This window comes from Corythoichthys intestinalis, chromosome 13, assembly GCF_030265065.1.
Source record: "Corythoichthys intestinalis isolate RoL2023-P3 chromosome 13, ASM3026506v1, whole genome shotgun sequence".
Classification (NCBI taxonomy): Eukaryota; Metazoa; Chordata; class Actinopteri; order Syngnathiformes; family Syngnathidae; genus Corythoichthys; species Corythoichthys intestinalis.
The window spans coordinates 42,094,404-42,114,536 of record NC_080407.1 but is presented as its reverse complement, the minus strand read 5'-3'; the positions used below and the strand labels follow the sequence as shown (position 1 = coordinate 42,114,536).

The 20,133-nt window shown below is 41.0% G+C and overlaps 1 protein-coding gene across 1 annotated transcript; it reads left to right on the top strand.

Annotated features, from left to right (window-relative positions):
* The first annotated feature begins 552 nt into the window (after positions 1–552).
* On the top strand, positions 553–19,930 carry LOC130928671 (uncharacterized). The gene is made up of 24 exons (XM_057855389.1): positions 553–672; positions 751–915; positions 996–1,192; positions 1,271–1,408; positions 3,713–3,751; positions 3,832–3,972; positions 4,060–4,151; positions 14,674–14,712; positions 14,781–15,046; positions 15,116–15,150; positions 15,224–15,373; positions 15,449–15,541; positions 15,656–15,694; positions 15,762–15,887; positions 15,956–16,079; positions 16,149–16,313; positions 16,393–16,589; positions 16,668–16,805; positions 16,873–16,911; positions 16,991–17,131; positions 17,211–17,302; positions 17,398–17,421; positions 17,490–17,952; positions 18,130–19,930. The coding sequence occupies exons 1-24, from the start codon at positions 573–575 to the stop codon at positions 19,414–19,416; spliced, it is 4,290 nt and encodes a 1,429-aa protein (XP_057711372.1). The 5' UTR covers positions 553–572; the 3' UTR covers positions 19,417–19,930.
* Positions 19,931–20,133: the final 203 nt, after the last annotated feature.

Here is a 20,133-nt window from a genome sequence, read left to right as displayed (position 1 = left end):
AAATGCCTTTTAAGAAGTTGTCATCTCTAATTTTAAAACTGATGTCTCAGGCATTTGTTGAGCTAAAGGCAGCGAGAGATGTGGTTTTTGCCATGGATACCTGGAAAACCTGTAAGCCAACTCTCAAAGGCCAGAAGTTGCAAGTGCATGTCCTGAGTGAAAAAGTCCCCATGGGGCCGGTAAACAGTCATAACAAAATAACTCAGCTAGGGCTATTTAAATTGAATTCAGATGTTAATTTGATGTTTATATTCCAGAGAGGCTTCTATCATTGGGTGATGAAGCAGATGCATTTCGTAAGTAAATCGGTAATTCATGTAATGAACGTGTGTTTGACTTTTTTAACTTTGACCGGACCCTTAGCCTGTGGAGGAGGGATGCCCCAGAACCATCTTAATCAAAGGCATCACACTAAGAGAGACGGCGAGTCTCCGTAAAGCTTTGCGGAAGATTGGCGTTGTCAACAAAAACTGCCACTCCACAACAAGGTAAATTGTTCTTTAGAAACGCTCCTTTCAAAAGTCATTGAAGTTGAACGTTTGTTGCAGGTATTTGTAGAATTTGAGTCTGAAATGTCTGCTGATCGCATAGGAGTTTGGTACACCCTTCACGATCAATGTCCTGCCTATAGCATATACAGGCTGGACACTCCTCGATGTGTTTCAGTCACACGTACGTTTCTCAGGACGGACGGCCACCACCAGAATAGAAATGACAAATAAAGATGGGTACTTTTTCTTCTCTTTACAGCACAAATGTTTCCTAATGAAGCCATGCCTGATTTGGCATTTGCTGGGGCATCTGTTAAGACCTGTCCATTTGGCATTCCTGAACATACCACGTCCCCATTTTACCTGACAATGGGGAAAAAACCCTATCTGTTCTTAACCATTTCCCCATGGTTCGTAATTCCCGGTGAGAGCCGTGATCCCGCTGTTCCAGATGCCCTTGTAATGTTAGGAATAAGCAGTGCCAGCCTGGTCTTCTTTTTGCAGAGTTCCTGACGGTCAATAAAGAGGGTGACATCATCAAGGCCAGGTGGCTTGGTGCGTCGCCAACAGTCATGTTGACCAATTTGCCCGAAGATTCATTCAAACACGAAGATGTAGCCAAGTTTGCATGGCCATTTATTTCTCAAAAGGACCTTCTGTCTCTGTACTACAATGTAATTGTGCTGCCGCTCCAGAGGAGGGTGAGAACACTGCAGAGTTGCACAGTGTTTGGACAGCTAGTACCCATTGCACCTTTCTGTCCTGACCTTTCCCTGCAGACCTTTGTTTATTTTAGTGATTGGGATGCATGCTGCCGCTTCGTCCGATGCCACTTGTGTGATCCTACCTGTATGGTGAATGACCGCCGGCTCGCGCTGCACTTTGTCCTGCAGCCCATGCATGTTCAAAACACCGAGGTAAGTTACCTATACAGTGTATCACAAAAGTGAGTACACCCCTCGCATTTCTGCAGATTTTTAAGTATATCTTTTCATGGGACAATACTGACTAAATGACACTTTGACACAATGAAAGGTAGTGTGTGTGCAGCTGAAACCCCTGGCAACAAAAGTGAGTACACCCCTTGGTGAAAGTTGTCAATATTAACATAGGTGCAACGTGTCAACTATCAATATTTTGTGTGGCCACCACTATTATCCAGAACTGCCTTTACTCTCCTGGGCATGGAGTTGACCAGAGCTTCACAGGTTGCCACTGGAATGCTCTTCCACTCCTCCATGACGATTTGTTGCGGAGCTGCCGATTATTTGAGACTTAACGCACCTCCACCTTCCGCTTGAGGATCCCCCCAAGATGTTCTATAGGGTTCAAGTCTGGAGACATGCTTGGCCAGTCCATCACCTTTACCCTCAGCCTCTTCAGTAAAGCAGTGGTCATCTTGGAGGTGTGTTTGGGGTCATTGTCAAGCTGGAACACTGCCCTCTGACCCAGTTTCTGGAGGGAGGGGATCAAGCTCTGCTGCAGTATTTGACAGTACATGTTGGCGTTCATGTTTCCCTCAATGGAATGTAACTCTCCAACACCTGCAGCACTGATGCAGCCCCAGACCATGACATTCCCACCACCATGCTTGACTGTAGGCATGACACACTTATCTTTGTACTCCTCACCTGGTCACCGCCACACACACTTGAGACCATCGGAACCAAACAAATGAATCTTCGTCTCATCAGACCATAGGACATGGCTCCAGTAATCCATGTGCTTTGTTGACATGTCTACAGCAAACTGTTTGCGGGCTTTCTTGTGTACCGTCTTCAGAAGAGGCTTCCTCCTGGGGTGACAGCCATGCACACCAATTTGATGTAGAGTGCGGCGTATGGTCTGAGCACTACTTCCTTACTTCCATTCTTGTTAGTGTAAAATGTGTCCTTGTTCACCTTACTTCCTTTCTTGTTAGTGTAAAATGTAAAGTGTGTCCATATCTGTGATTTGTAGCAATATTTTTCTCACTTTTCCTACACCGTTCTCACGCAGCTTTTTTATTTTTTTCAAGCCACTTGGAGCTTCCTCTCTTCTTCTCTAGACGACTTGTGCGCACTTTACCTACACCGCCACTCTCGAGCGCCCCTAGTGGACTGTCAAGGAATTGCTCAACAAACATTGAGCAGTTTACAGCATCCAATGACCAACATGTCAAATAAAAGTATCGATACTTGGCGGGAGCATATCGATAATCGATCGGGTTGCAAAATATCGCGATATATCGCTGTATCGAGATAATGTCACACTCTTAGTGACCAGTATGAGAGAGTGTGAGAGCTGCACTACAAATTTGAACACACCTGCTCCCCATGCACACCTGGACCTAGTAACACTAACGAGTCACATGACATTTTGGTGGGAAAATGACAAGCAGTACTCAATTTGGACATTTGGGGATGTTGTTTCTAAGGGGTGTATTCACTTTTGTTGGCAGGGGTTTCGATATTATTGCCTATATTTTGATTTATTTTGAGCAGAAGATAAATGAACTCTATTACCGTATTGGCCCGAATATAAGACGGTGTTTTTGCATTGAAATAAGACTGAAAAAGTGGGGGTTGTCTTATATTCGCGGTCTAGACATTATACCCATTCACGACGCTAGATGGCGCCAGATATCATTGAAGCGATGTTCTGTAATGACAGATCTCAGCTACTCTCAAGTTTAACCTTATTCAGATTTGTTTCAAGACTACAGTTAAAGTTAGACTTCACTTTGATGGTTAATGCAGTTTTTTTGCAATTTTGTTGTTTTAACACAATAGATTGGTTTATTTACATTTTAAAAACCAGAAGCCATTCATTTACGAATGTGATTGCACTTAGTCATATTTAAATGTTCAGATAATAAGATTTGAATGAGGCAAAATAACATGCTTTTTCTCTCAAATATATTGTTATAATCATTTGTTTCACATGTACTGTAATTATTTTCTGATAAAAATTAATTGGGTGTTCAAAAAGTCTTTTTTCAAACTTGAGTCTTGAAAAAGAGTGGGTCGTCTTATAATCAGGGCCGTCTTATATTTGGCCCAATGCAGTATACAGTATATGCTGCACACAGACTACTTTTCATTGTGTCAAAGTGTCATTTTGTCAGTGATGTCCCATGAAAAGATATACTTAAATATCTGCAGAAATGTTAGGAGTGTACTCACTTTTGTGATACACTGTATATGGAGTCTATGACCATTTTATTTGTCCTCTGTTCACAGGAGAACATGTACAGGTCGCTGATGCAGCTAAGCAACTCTGTAAGTATTTAGGATGTATGCTATCAGAGGTAGCTTGTGGTACAATTTAAGGGATTCTGCTTTGCGTTTGTGGATTACAGCGAATTGGTGAGGTAGAGTCCCTGGCCGAGCGCCTACTATGTGTAGAGATCAGTTTTTACCTAAAAGACAACATCACACATCTTCTACATTGGATATCCAGCCATGGCGACATCGTCAACTTCCTCCCCTTGGCAAACCGGGTAGAAGAACGGAAATTTCTCCAATTGCAAATCCATACTTGCGAGGGTTGTCATCACTCTGTTTTAATGATCATCTCGTCACTGTAGATATGCATCGAGATGGCCGACTCCGTGGGACATGCGCGCGTGCTGGAGGAATCCAAACATTTTCGCACCAATTTCCCGGTTGCCCAACCACGGTTGGTTTCCATCTCTTTTAATGCGATCATTTGTATACAGTGCTACCTCTACTTACAAAATTAGTAATTGGTTCTGGAAGTAGTCTCCTAACCTGAAAATTCCGTTAAGTCATTCACTCCCAGCCATTTTCACCAGAGCAAGGCCTTTCGCTCCCGGCCGTTTTTCTGGATTTTGACTGATTTTGCAAGGCCCACAGAAAATTCTGTTCTATTGCTATATAAACATGGAACCCACCAAAAGAAAGATTAGACTCTCTTCTTTCAGCAGAAAAAAAAGTTCATATCTTTTTCCATTCTTTAGAAATCAGCATTAGAAAATAGCTTAGTTTGAGCAATTTTCCAATTTCTGATGAAAAAACGGAGAAAGTGAGCTTTTTTAAACGCATACATTTCAAACATAACTTAGATTTTAACAAAGCTATTTTTTGCTTTAGTTACATCCTAAACATCTGAATAATGTTTTCATTTTACAAAATACCATGAATAACCAGACAAATGGAGCTCTTGATAGCAAAGTAACAATTTATTCACACATGAATAAATTGGGGTTGGAGTGTTGTTCTTTGTTTCTCAGATAGAGCGGAAGCTATATATGCTTCTTATTAAAAAAACAAACAAAAAAAAAACGCAAAAGACGTATAAATACGTTTTTGGGACAGTGAAGCACTTAAAAATAGAACCTATTTATACGTGTCTGGGAGCAAATGAGTTAATAAGATCAAACCGTAGACTCCATAATGGTATTGACGGGACGCGGGGCCGATAAATAGGAGGCTTATCTCGTCAAGGCTGACCGAGTGGAAACACAGACGAAGAGCTTTTTACGTTGAAAATTCTTGTAAATAAATGCGTAATTCCCTCAATTCTTTACAGATATGGACGTAAAACAGTCTCGATTCTTGGTTAAAAGCAACAACAACAAAAAAAAGGGCAGTTAGCATTTATTTTATGTAAATATGTACTGCTTGTCTTTAAGTCGCTTTGGCGCCGCCTTACCACAACAAAAAGCTTTTTACGATGAAATTCTTGTGAATAAATGCTTAAATACCTGAATTCTTAATAGATATGGACAAAAAACAGTCTCTATTCTTGGTTAAAAAAAAAAGGGGCAGTTAGCATTTAAGTAAATATGTGCTGCTTGTCTTTAAGTCCCTGTGGCGCCGCCTTACCACAACAAAAAGCTTTTTACGTTGAAATTCTTGTGAATATATGCTTTAAATACCTTAATCTTTATAGACCCTACCCACGTGACGTCACAACTCCTTCCTCCTGACTGGTGCCGCCCAATTGTCCGTCAACACATCATGTTTACCTGTTACGGCTACGTACATTCCTCCTATTTACGACGTGTTTTTCTGCTCGTTAACATTAATAATCAAAATGGTGAAGGCGTGTGTGGCGGTCGGTTGCAATAACAGAGAAGATAGACGGAGAAGACGGAGAGACTTGAAGTTCTACCGGATTCCGAGAGACCCGGAGAGAAGAGAGCGAGATGGGCTGCTGCAATTCGACGAGAAAACTGGGCTCCAAACGATTACCACAGATTATGTAGTAGTCATTTTATATCTGGTAAGATGCATTTAATATATATTTAGAGGGTTTTGGGCTGACAACCACAATTAAGATCATTGCTAGGCTAATCGCTGACAACATACACGTACAGTGCTGCTCGAAAGTTTGTGAACCCCACAGCGATGGTCAGATTTTTTGTTAAAAAAACTAAAATAACCTTATTAAATGTTAAGTTATACCCAAATCCACAATACTGACATTCCAAATAATGGACTGAAACAAAAGAAATAGTTATATTGTCATTCTTTATTTAACAAAAGTGGTTGATTTAAGAAAAACTCAGATATCATGTGTGCAAAAGTATGTGAACCCCTTCAGTTAATAGGATATTGCGCCTCCTTTTGCAGAGATTACCTCAACCAAACGGTTTCTGTAGTGACTAATCAGCCTCTCACATCTACTTTGGGGGATTTTTGCCCATTCTTCCTTGCAGAACGCAGTCAGTTGAGAGAGGTTTGATGGGCGTCTGGCATGAACTGCTCGCTTCAGGTCCCGCCACAGCATTTCAATGGGATTTAGGTCAGGACTTTGACTGGGCCAGTCCAGAACACGAATCTTCTTCTTTTTCAGCCATTCCTTGGTTGTATTGCTGGAATGCTTTGGATCATTATCATGTTGCATGATCCACCTTCTGCCAAGCTTTAACTTCAAAACAGATGGCGTCAGGTTATGTTCTAGGATTTGACAATATTCCTCAGAATTCATGATTCCCTGGACTATGTGGAGTTGTCCAGGTCCTGAGGATGAAAAGCAAGCCCAGATCTTGACATTCCCACCTCCATGCTTCACTGTTGGGAGAAGGTTCTTTTGGTGGTATGCAGTGTTGACTTTTCGCCAGACATGGCGGTTTTGGTTGTGACCAAACAGTTCAATTTTGCACCTACATCAGTTGATGAAAACTCTTTTTAATTTAGTCTCGACAACACAACTGTTAAAAAAAAAAAAAAAAAAAACTACTGAATTGATTGATTAGGAAATCAGGTTGAAATAATAGAAAATTCCAAAATGTTGAAGGGGTTCACAAACTTTTGAGCAGCACTGTATGTATGTAGTGAGAGTGCTATCGCTAAACCATATAAACATTAAAAGCCCTAACTCCATTGACAAACGACATGAAATACATTAGACTTGACAGTGGATGTTAGCAATAACAAAAGATTTTGAATTGAAAATTGCGTAACTCACCTTTCCAAGCACAAGATAGATTCCTGCCGAATTTTCGTGGATGAGGACCTGTTTCACCCAACCAGCAACAAAGTATTTATAAGCCTCCAAGCTCTTAAAGTTTTTCAAACTTTCGTGAGAATAGGCTGATTTTGTGTGGACAAGATAGTTGTACATATCAGGGTAGCTAGCAGATGTCAGGCAAATAGGGCGGAGACAGCGGGTCGAAAAAAATCGATTTAGGCATCAAATATGGATCTGGCGAATGGATAAACTGAAGCTTTTCCACATAACGCCTTTTATGCAACGCATCAAGTGAGTTTACGGCATCCGAAAGCACCGGGTCTTCCATTAAATGCATTATAAATTGCTCGATCAATTGAGACCATTGATAATACAGACACAAAATGACGGACAAGGGGGCGGAACCATACAGCGAGCACGTGATTTTGTGACGTCAGTGGGTAGGGTCTATAGATATGGATGTAAAACGATTCTTGGTTAACTCATTTGCTCCCAGAAACGTATAAATACGTTCTATTTTTAAATGCTGTCCCAAAAACGTATTTATACGTCTTTTGCGTTTTTAAAAATTTTTTTATAAGAAGCATATATACAGTGCCTTGCAAAAGTATTCGGCCCCCTTGAATCTTGCAACCTTTCGCCACATTTCAGGCTTCAAACATAAAGATATGAAATTTAATTTTTTTGTCAAGAATCAACAACAAGTGGGACACAATCGTGAAGTGGAACAACATTTATTGGATAATTTAAACTTTTTTAACAAATAAAAAACTGAAAAGTGGGGCGTGCAATATTATTCGGCCCCTTTACTTTCAGTGCAGCAAACTCACTCCAGAAGTTCAGTGAGGATCTCTGAATGATCCAATGTTGTCCTAAATGACCGATGATGATAAATAGAATCTACCTGTGTGTAATCAAGTCTCCGTATAAATGCACCTGCTCTGTGATAGTCTCAGGGTTCTGTTTAAAGTGCAGAGAGCATTATGAAAACCAAGGAACACACCAGGCAGGTCCGAGATACTGTTGTGGAGAAGTTTAAAGCCGGATTTGGATACAAAAAGATTTCCCAAGCTTTAAACATCTCAAGGAGCACTGTGCAAGCCATCATATTGAAATGGAAGGAGCATCAGACCACTGCAAATCTACCAAGACCCGGCCGTCCTTCCAAACTTTCTTCTCAAACAAGGAGAAAACTGATTAGAGATGCAGCCAAGAGGCCCATGATCACTCTGGATGAACTGCAGAGATCTACAGCTGAGGTGGGAGAGTGTCCATAGGACAACAATCAGTCGTACACTGCACAAATCTGGCCTTTATGGAAGAGTGGCAAGAAGAAAGCCATTTCTCAAAGATATCCATAAAAAGTCTCGTTTAAAGTTTGCCACAAGCCACCTGGGAGACACACCAAACATGTGGAAGAAGGTGCTCTGGTCAGATGAAACCAAAATTGAACTTTTTGGCCACAATGCAAAACGATATGTTTGGCGTAAAAGCAACACAGCTCATCACCCTGAACACATCATCCACACTGTCAAACATGGTGGTGGCAGCATCATGGTTTGGGCCTGCTTTTCTTCAGCAGGGACAGGGAAGATGGTTAAAATTGACGGGAAGATGGATGTAGCCAAATACAGGAACATTCTGGAAGAAAACCTGTTGGTATCTGCACAAGACCTGAGACTGGGACGGAGATTTATCTTTCAACAGGACAATGATCCAAAACATAAAGCCAAATCTACAATGGAATGGTTCAAAAATAAACGTATCCAGGTGTTAGAATGGCCAAGTCAAAGTCCAGACCTGAATCCAATCGAGAATCTGTGGAAAGAGTTGAAGACTGCTGTTCATAAACACTCTCCATCCAACCTCACTGAGCTCGAGCTGTTTTGCAAGGAAGAATGGGCTAGAATGTCAGTCTCGATGTGCAAAACTGATAGAAACATACCCCAAGCGACTTGCAGCTGTAATTGGAGCATAAGGTGGCGCTACAAAGTATTAACGCAAGGGGGCCGAATAATATTGCACGCCCCACTTTTCAGTTTTTTATTTGTTAAAAAAGTTTAAATTATCCAATAAATTTTGTTCCACTTCACGATTGTGTCCCACTTGTTGTTGATTCTTGACAAAAAATTAAAATTTTATATCTTTATGTTTGAAGCCTGAAATGTGGCGAAAGGTTGCAAGGTTCAAGGGGGCCGAATTCTTTTGCATGGCACTGTAGCTTCCGCTGTATCTGAGAAACGAACAACACTCCAAACCCATTTTAAAGCAATGAAACTGGCCACTGGAGGGCAGTAGCGCATTTTGTAAGACCAGGCAACCTGATTCAACAGCAGTGATCGGTCGGGCAGCATGGTCGGAGCGCCGGCTGGCATCATGCCGCCAGCGCGCCATCCGAACAAAACAACGAGAAGACGCCTGGGAGGCCAGGCGCTGGACGACCGCGCAAAACGAGTGAGACCCTCAGTGCAGCGGCTCGCCAAGCAGACCCCGCAGAAACGCAAAAATAATCCGTTTCCATGAATCAACATGTTTTACATGTTCATTGGCCCTCCTCCTCTAAGCCGCGGCCGTCTGTAACATTTCTGTAGTCGAAGTATTCCCATACCAGCGATTTCGTTTTCTCCGATGGGGGAAAAAAGTTCGGGAGTTTCACCTCCTCCAGTCATCGTGCAGCACAACTGATTCACTGACACTGATTAAAAACCGGTGGGGTAGGGTTGAGCCTTGCAGCTGCAAGTGAGGAATTTCTCCCTGCATTTTTGGGACATAAAAAATTGCTAATACTTCAGGACAGTATGACGGAAAATTTTTGCTGTTTTGAAACCTTGACGTTTTCATACCACAGTATACCTTGAAAACGGTAATCGGCACATGCCTAATTGACTGATACAAATTTTCATGTGCATTGGTTCAGGTAATACAACGTCCGATTTAAACCTTTATTTTCAAGAAATTACTTCAGAAAAATTTTGAAAATTGAAAAAATACAACAACAAAAAACGTGGAGGTTTCCAAAAATGGGTCCACTTCTGGGGGACACTGGAGCACCCCTAGACTCAAACTAAAGTATTGTATTATAAAAATAATCATGAACATGAAGAATTCAAATTCAGCTGCAGCAGATGGAATTTCTAACAAAATTCTGAAAAGCATTTCCAACATTATTACTGCACCTCTATCTATATCTATTCTGCCTACCCTTGGAAAGGGTAGTTTACAACAAACTAAATAATTACCTAGACAAGCTACCGTAGACATCATTGTTCCATTGCAGTATGGATTCAGAAAAAAAAATAGTACATACTGTATATGGCAGTGGAAAAAATCCACGATACATTTGACAAAGGGGACTACAGCGTCGGCATTTTTTTTGACCTATCCAAAGCATTTGACAAGACCGATATACTAATTTAAAAAACTACAACATCATGGGATTAGAGGCCTAGCGCTAGAGTGGTTCCGTAGCTATCTATCTGGAAGACATCTGTATGTCAACATTAATAATTCAGAATCAACATACAAACTCATCAATCATGGAGTCCCCCAGGGCTCCATCTTAGGGCCGCTCCTCTTCAACCTGTACATTAATGACTTTGTTAATTCCTCATCCGTTTTTCATAAAGTACTATTTGCTGATTGTCTTGGGGTCTACAAAATCTGAATCTGGGGAGACATTGCAACCAGCCAATTCATTTTTGATGCTTTTTGGCGCTTGGTCTGATTCAAAATCAGGAAAATTTAAGGACCATCAGTATCTGGCTGCATTGGTTTACATTTACGTACAAAGGAGAAAAATTAACTTTTACTAGACTTTCACAAGGATTTTGTGATTCCCCCACTATCTTTGCTCAGGCTATCAGTCGATGCTTGGCTGACTTCCAACCATCTGGAGGCAGCCCAAGTCCTGTCATATGTTGACGATTTATTGGTTGCCTCCCAAACGGAGCAGCAGTGCAAAGCAGATACTCTTCAGCTATTGAAACATTGTATTCATTCAGGGCATTTTGGAAACAACAGGAACATGACAGTCTATATTTGGGCATATTGACTCCGTCTACAATCGTCAAGTCTATGAGAAGGCCCACTCAAAAATATTACAACAGATTGTTCTAACAATAATACTCTATGCTATAATGTTCTCATGCAAGCATAACAAAAGCATTCAACGTATAATATATAATGGTTGTGTTTTAAGCACGAATAAATTCTCTCACACTGATGATACAAATTTATTCTTTTCCCATAAACATCCCTCTGCTCTTGAGCAAATCATAAATAGTAAACTAAAGAAAATAGACACATGGTTCAAATGTAATAAACTCTACAAAATTCCTGGGGATCTATATTGATGAGTACCTTAATTTTAAAAAACATCGATGAGCTCACAAATAAACTGTCGAGATATGCTGCTCTGTTTTTTAAACTGCGATATTACATCCCACTATCTGCACTTCTCACCCTGTATAAATCTTTATTTGAACCACATTTAGAATATTGTAATATCATAAGGTGCAACACATTTCCAACCTATCTAAAAAAGCTTGAAACACTACAGAAAAAAGTCATACGTGCCATAACATGGTCTGGGTTAATGCTCCAACTAAATTAATATTTCACCATCACCACCTTCTGAAGCTAAAAGAACACAACCACTTTCAAAATGCTTGCATAACGTATCAGGTCATCCATAAACTAAACCATAAATTAAGAGACCTCATCCCAATCTATACTCCTCAGCACACATATACTACCAGAAGAAAAAAATCACATCACAGGAAAAAACAGAAGGCTAAAGTCTACAAGCTTTGGCATTGTGTGCAGAGGACCACAGATCTGGAATGAACTGGACAAAACACTTAATATGTCACACTCCATCTCCATTTTTAAGAAAAAATGGAAAACTCACCTCCTTGCAATGTATGCTTAATATTAGGGTTGTTCCGATCATGTTTTTTTGCTCCCGATCCGATCCAGATAGTTTTAGTTTGAGTATCTGCCGATCCCGATATTTCCCGATCCGATTGCTTTTTTTTGCTCCCGATTCAGTTCCAATCATTCCCGATAATTTTTCCCGAACATATACATTTTGGCAATGCATTAAGAAAAAAATGAATAAAACTCAGACAAATATATACATTCAACATACAGTACATAAGTACTGTATTTGTTTATTATGACAATAAATCCTCAAGATGGCATTTACATTATTAACATTCTTTCTGTGAGAGGGATCCACGGATAGAAAGACTTGTAATTCTTAAAGGATAAATGTGACTGTATATTGTGACTAAATATTGCCATGTAGTGTATTTGTTGAGCTTTCAGTAAATCATACTGTAGCCATTTAACTGTTCTGCCCAAATGCATGATGGGAAGTGCAACCATGACTGTGCGTAGTGGCACCAATTGATGTATCTTCTCTGCGTTGGGAAATAACATAGGGTATTTGGGAAAAGTTTAACCACTACCGTTCTTCCCCACATTGCTTCCCACGATATTTCTAATTATTGAGAGAGGGATTTTAAGGCTTTAGCCAATTAACAAGAGGCCCCAAAGGCTGCCAAAATTCTCTCTACTCATTTTACGGTGCCTGTTAGCTCTATATATAGGTAAAACGGCGCCATTATAGATTGAACGCGACAATGCGTGAGTGCAAATATTTTGTGATTAATTTAAAAAAAAATAATTACCGCCGTTTACGCGATAAATTTGATAGCCCTACTTTAAGCAAAAACTAAAGACTGGATGAATATAAGACATTTTGTCTGTAACGTTAAATACAATTAGAAAACGATTTAATAAAAAAATTAATTTAATTTTTTTAAAAAAGGCATGTCCGATATTTGTTTGCCAATTCCGATACTTTGAAAATGACGTGATCAGACCCGATCACATCTTTACTTAATATGCTGTCCTTGAATAACATTTCTAAGGTATCGCGTCAAATCCGATGTAATCAGAATTTTGAAATTTCCATAGTTAATTGTATGTATGTGTATGGATGTGTGTATGTGTGTGCTGTTTGACTGGGCCCCTAATAAAAGCTTTAAATAGCTTATTCGGAGTGTCCCTTTCATGCATCTTGTCAGATGAACTGCTTGTACATGTGACCATGTTCTTGTGTGTACCATGATATGATGTGTGAATAAACTGAACTGAACTGAATTTCACAACTTGTTTTTTTTCATGTCAGTTCATGTTCATGTCAGTGCCTCTCTTAAGTGGACCCATTCTTGGATAGGGGAGACTAGGGTAACATGAGACACACTCTGTATCTAAGGCTAGGTTCATACCGCAGGTCTTAATGCACAATTCCGATTTTTTTGTCGTATCTGTTTTTTTTGGCATTCCCGTTCACTGGTGAGATGTGCTGTGCCAGTCTCTCACTCTCCTTACCAGAGTTTAGGATGTGTGTCAAACTATGCTACGCTCCATCTTGCTTGTTTGGAAACAAGGTAACATTTGTTTTATTATCTTGGCAAGAGAGAATATGCTGTGCTACGATAGACTTCAAAGGTCTGTGCTGAGTAATCATCATCATATTTTTAACTAGTTATATTTTCAATACTATTCAGGGTTTCTTCTAGAATTTTTTTTAAACATCATGTTGTGCTGCGGCGAATTTGTTCGATTTCATGACATAAGATTTTTTTTTCACAAAATTTATTTTTCCAAGAACCAGAACAAAGACTTTCAGAAAAAAAAGTGAGTTCATATCTTTTTCCATTCTTTAGAAATCAGCATTAGAAAATAGCCTAGTTACCAATCTGATGAAAAAAGAGAAATTGAAATTATTTGTAAAAGCATACATTTCAAACATAAAACTTTGACTTTAACGCAGCTATTTTTCGCTTTTGTGATACCCCAAACATCTGAATGTTTTCATTCTACAAAACAGTATAAGCAACAAGACAAATAGCTTTTGATGCCAAAGCAACAATTCATTTACACATGACTATTGAACTGTTGAACTATTTGCGCACATAACAAGGGGAAGGCTCTCGGCTGCTCCCGGTTGAATGAGGTGGCTCCCAGTAATCTGATGAGTCCGGATCAAGATCGGTCTCACTTTTTTCATCATCTTCATCATTGGTTTCAACCTCGGGCTAAGGAGTAACGCAAAGTGAGCTCCGCGGAACGCGTGTGGAACCTGACGCTGTTGTGGACGTCACCGTCTGTCTCATCAAGATAGATTTTTTTTTAATCCTTCTTTGACGATGGTTTCGTTTTCTTTTCAAAACACTCCTCCAGTGTCGTTTGCCTTTTTTTCCCCGATCGTTCTCCACATTTTTCACAAATTCTCACGCGTCTTCACAAGATCCCTCCAACTTCCGTTTCCTGATTATATTCACTTCCTTTCTTGGCCCGAGATGATTTCTTACCAAATGCCGACTGACCTCCAGTGGCCAGTTTTATTGCTTTAAAATGGGTTTTAATCTTTCTGCATTGTATCTTAGATACATAGGAACCTATAGATGCCTCTTGTAAAACAAAAACCCTGCAAAAGACGTATAAATAAGTTTTTGGGACACTGAAGCAATTAAAAATAGAACGTATTTATACGTTTTTGGGAGCAAATGAGTTAAGAAGTGGCAATATTTTCCCGTTGAGGCGTGTCGTAGCCTAAAATTTTAAACCTAATCTTTTTGTGCTTGTTCCAGGAAAGCAATTTGATGGTTTGAGAGAGGTTTGTAAGTAGAGGTACCACTGCATTTAGTCAAAAGACAATGTAATATTCACCGAATTATTTTCACTGTAGTTCCAGGGAAGCAAGTTCTTGGAAGGTGTTGTTTAATAGGTAAGGATTTACGATAACTTTGTACCATCAAATCATGACAGAATAACGGCCGTTTCGTTTGGTTTCAGCATTCATAGCCTGAACTTGCACCTTCAGGATCAAAGTGTGTTTACATTGGATCACAATGGGAAGCGTGAGTACAGGAGCATGAATGTCAGCTCAACCGCTGCACGCACTGCAGCTCCATCAATTGACTCTGAACAACCCAAAATGAAGCACGTGTCAGAATCACAGGACTGTAAGAAAACAGAATGTTGTCCATCTCTGCGTGATTCTGATGTGACGCTCACCGTATGGAAAAGCACGTGGAAATTTCTGCGTCCACACAGGATTGGCAAGTCTCAACATGTTGTCAACATATGCTACTCATGGATATTAAAATCTCAATTCTGATCTGTTGCAGTGGAATTCAGACGCACCGACCTCCATAAAAAAATAGTAAGCTCATACAAGACATTTTCACTTTCAGTAAATTGACAACCAAGCAGTCATCATTATTTTGTCCTTGCAGTTGAAGGGAGAGAAGGGGCAGCAGCTGTTAATCTCCAAACTTCCCGGTGATCAGCGCAGCTACTGCGTGCAAGACATTATCCAGTTACTCAAGTCGTTTAGCGTTGATTCCTCAGTTGATATGATCTACGTTCTTCCTAAATCAAGGATGGTATGGACCACAGATCCAGACATGAAAAGTGTCTTTTGAAAAGCCTCTGAGAAGTGTTGAAAACCTTTGTCTCAGGCACTTGTTGAGGTGATGAAACAGAAGGAAGTGTTTACTGCCTTTAAGGCCTGGAAACCCGAAATGCTCACTATCAAAGAACAGGGTTTGGAAGTGCGTGTCCTGAATCAAAAAGTCCCCATGTTGTGGGTAAACAGTCATAACAAAATAACTCAGCTAGGGCTATATAAATTGAATTCAGATGTTAATTTGATGTTTATATTTCAGAAAGCCTTCTATCATTGGGTGATGAAGCAGATGCATTTCGTAAGTAAATCAGTAATTAATGTAATGACCCTGTGTTTGACGTTTTGAACTTTGACCTGATCCTCAGCCCGTGGAGAAGAAAAGCTCCAGAACCATCTTAATCGAAGGCATCACACTGAGAGAGACGGCCAGTCTCCGTGAAGCTTTGCGAAAGATTGGCGGTGTCAAACATTTTCTGCCGCTCCACGACAAGGTAAATTGTTGTGTAGGAACGCTACTTTTAGAAGTAAATGAAAAGGTCATTGATGTTCGACCTTGAAGGTCTTTGTTGAATTTGACTCTGACGAATCTGCTGATCGCCTTGGAGTTTGGTACAACCGTCACCATCAATGTCCTGCCTACAGAATATACAGGCTGTACAAGCCTGAAGGTGTTTCAATTGCACGTAAGTTTCTCAGGACAGACGGCCATCATTAGGATGTAAAATGATGGGTACACTTTTTTCTCTCTACAGCACCAATGTTTCCGAATAAGGCCATGCCTGACTTGGCATTTGCCGGGGCAACTGGTGAGACCTGTACATTTGGCATTCCTGAACTCACCACGTCCCCATTTTGCCTGGCAAATAGGGAAAAACCCTATCTGTTCTTCACCATTTCCCCATGGTTCATAATTCCCGGTGAGAGCCGTGACCCCGCTGTTCCAGATGCCAGTGTAATGTCAGAGTAAGTAATGCCAGCCTGGTCTTCTTTTTGCAGAGTTCCTGACCGTCGAAAAAGAATGCGACATCAACAAGGCCAAGCAGCTGGGTGCGTTGCCATCAGTCATGTTGACCGATTTGCCTGAAGAGCGCTTCAAACACGAAGATGTAGCCAAACTTGCGTGGCCATATTTTTCTCAGAAGGACCTTCGGTCTCTGTACTACAATGTGATTGTGCTGCCGCTCCAGAGGAGGGTGAGGACACTGCAGCCTTGCAGAGTTGAACAGATTTTGGACAGCCAGTGCTCATAGCACCTCTTTCTTCCCTTACAGGCTTTTGTGCATTTTAGTGATTGGGCTGCGTGCTGCCGCTTCGTCCAATGCCACTTGGGTGTTCGTACATTTAGGGTGAATGGCCGCCAGCTTGGGCTGCACTTTGTCCTGCAGCCCATGCATGCTCAAAACACCGAGGTATGCACGAGAGTAAACTTGCCTATATATGGTGTCAATGACCATTTGATTTGTCCTCTGTTTGCAGGAGAACATGTACAGGTCGTTGATGCAGCTAAGCAACTCTGTGAGTTTTTAGGATGCATGCTACCAGAGGTAGCATGTGGGTACGACTAAGGATTCTGCTTTGCTTTTGTGTCTGTCAGCGCATTGGTGAGGTGGAGTCCCTGGCCCAGCGTCTACTTTGTGTAGAGATTACCTTGTTCCTCCAAAACAACATTATACTTCTTCTACATTTCATCTCCAGAGATGCTAAGGTTGTCAACGTCCTCCCATTGGCCAACCGGGTACAAAAACGGAAATATACCTTATTGCAAATCTAGACCAATGATGGGTATTGTTTTAATGATGATCTCACCTCTATAGATATGCATTGAGATGGTAGACTCGGTGGGAGTTGCGCATGTGCTGGAGGAATACAAACATTTTTTAGTCAGTCCAAGATTCAGAAGAAACTGGTTGGTTTCCATTTCTTTTAATGCAAGTGTTTGTGTGTCTATTTAACATTATTCAGTACATAATATTCACAAACTCATTTTTGTGCTTGTTCTAGGAAAACAATTAAAAGATTTGAAAGGTAAGGATTTCCAATAATATATTACCATCAATTCATGACAGAATAACTGCAGGTTTGTTTGATTTTAGCATTGAAAGCCTGAACCAGCGCCTTCAGGATTCAACTGATATCACCCTGGATCTCGGGGAGGACGGTAAAGACAGAAGCAGCAAGGCCAACCCACCTGCTGCAGTTGAACCGACAGTGGACTCTGGGCCTACTGCCGCTCCCTCTGTTAACTCAGAACAACCCACAGCGAGGCTCATGTCAGAGCGTGTAGAAATGGCAACTGAAGAGGAATGTCAGAAAACAGAATGTTCAATTGATGGGGAGCCCACTGCCATTCCTGAGTTTCAGGACGATAAAGAGAATGTTTCAGCAAAGGTGGAAGATGGCCCACTGTCAGCTTCACTCTGTGTTGACAATGAGACCCTACTGCCTACAGTTGGCAGTAACGATGAGACAGCTGTACAGAGAGAAGAGGCTCTCACTGTTCAAGACACGTTGGTCCTCGGTAAAGATGAAACCCATGTGAAACGTGAGGACGCAATGGTAAGTCTTTGCTTTAGAATCTACTGAACTTCACATTTTTGCACAAAACATAATATTGATGTGTATGATTTGCTTATGCGGCCAACACAAAGTGATGTGGGCCCCTGTAGTCTCTTCTGACTTTCAGATTTCTGTGTTGATGATTGGAAAATGTTGAATTCTGTTGTCTCCATTCAGGTGGAAAACAATAATGTCACTCTTTGTGATCAGCAACCCTTTGACATTGATGACATTGTCACAATCAGTGAAGTTAGTGACCAAGAAGACAGCAGCGGTGAAGCCCCCTCTCATTCCGAGAGACCTTCTTTCTCTCCTGATTCTAAACAGAACAAAACAAGAGCCTCAAAAGAGTCTAAGAACTCTAAATCATGCTCTTCAGCTTCCTCAAGGACCACCAGAAGCTCATCAAGAAGGACCCTCTCATCAGGGACTGTGTCTTCACCCGTTAGAGATTTCACCAGAGCCCAAAGTAAAGCCAAAAAATCAAAGGATTCATCCCAGGGATCAATAACACAGCAGACTCCCACTACTTGCGAAGAAAAGAATTTGCCGATCATGCTTGGTGATGACCAGAAACCTCTTTCAGAGGAGAAACATGATGTATCGAAAGATGGCCCCTTTGAGCTTCAAGAAGTATCTAAGCAGGGACACATTAGTACTGTTGACAATGCTGAAAAAGAGCCGATTGCACCAGTTGACGCACCAAACCTTGAAGAGCAGAACAAGAGCCAAAGAGGAAAGGAAATGACTGACATGAAGGAAGATGTAGACAAAGAGCAGATTGCAGAATCCCACTCTGCAATCGAGGATGTGGTTGAGGATCAACCCTCAGCTGACCATGACAGTCAATTCAGAGAGGCCAAAGAAGACACGGCTTTCTCGGAACATAAAGACAAAGAGGAAGAAGCAGAAGCATACCAGGAGATTGATTCTGTGAAGGATCATCCAGCTTCCACAGACAAAGAGCAGACTGTCTCAGAACCATCTAAGATTCAAGAGTGTAAAGAGTCTCCAAAGAAGCAGGTGCGCATCACTGCCAAAACTCCTGAGCCTGAGAAGTACCTCATGGTTGATCCTGTACAAGCTAATGATTCTGGTAACACTCTTGTGTTTGGTAGAAGACGGAGCACCCGGGAAAAGACACAAGAGCAAACTGCCAAAACATTTGTCCCAGACTCTCTGGAAGAGGATGCTTGCATCACCACGAGGACTACCAGAAAAAGAGGAAGGCCGCTTAAGAAAGGCACAGCTCGTGAAGAAGAAACAACTGTTTTAAGAACGACATCTGCTTCGAGCACATCACCTGAAACTGCAAAGAAGAAAGCACCAATCAAGGTGATTGTCGCAGAGGAACCCACCAATGAGATCCTGGACCGCATTAAAGATCCAGCACCAAAAAGAAAAGGAAGAAAGGGAAAACCTATGAAAAATGTGAAAAGGATGAAAATAGAAAAAAGGACATAGCTGATGATGAAGAAGCAGCAACAGCAACATTTGAGGTATTGGACATCTACTAGGAAGACCCAGAGTTGTTCCAAAAATGGAAAATGTTACCGACAGGATGTCTCCCGTAAGAGATGGGGGAACCACAAACTGAATTGGGAGGAAAAGCAACAAGATGGGAAAACAAACTAGAGGTTGACATCAAAGAGCCTTCCCAAACGCAGACAAAGACACAACAACACACCAAGAAAGACGACACGTCGCCTGATTTGCCTAACTAAAGTCCGCTAGCTTAAATGCTACGAATGCTAACGTTTTTACAATTCTCATAGCAAATCGCTCACATATAACGCCACAAACTGCAAACTAATTACAAATGCATACACAAACACGTATTAGCGGAAACAACTTACAGCCTTATGTGAGCGCAGCTGTCCTTGTTTAGCCATGTCAGACGAGTCTGCTGACTCTGCTCATTAGTCAATACAAGTGGAGAGTCCAGCCAGACCCAACACTACCACCAGAAGGCAGTGTATCCTCCATCATTAAACAAAATACAATACCTTTGGACTTTTTGCGTAGTTATTTTGAGATTTATTGGTACATAAACTGTTACTGTAATTTTCGGACTATAAGGCAATACTTTTTTCCTTCATTTTGAATCCTGCGGCCTATAGTCCAGTGTGGCTTATTTGTTGATTTATTGGGGTTAATAAGTAACTCTTGCCCACCGTGTCA

Excerpts from the sequence above, each read along its gene's own strand:
- LOC130928671 (XM_057855389.1), top strand. The coding sequence starts at position 573 with ATGTCTGCTGATCGCATAGGAGTTTGGTACACCCTTCACGATCAATGT. Across the intron at positions 673-750 it reads TCGATGTGTTTCAGTCACAC|CACAAATGTTTCCTAATGAA; the intron begins GTACGTTTCTCA and ends TTCTCTTTACAG. Across the intron at positions 14,713-14,780 it reads TGGAAGGTGTTGTTTAATAG|CATTCATAGCCTGAACTTGC; the intron begins GTAAGGATTTAC and ends GTTTGGTTTCAG.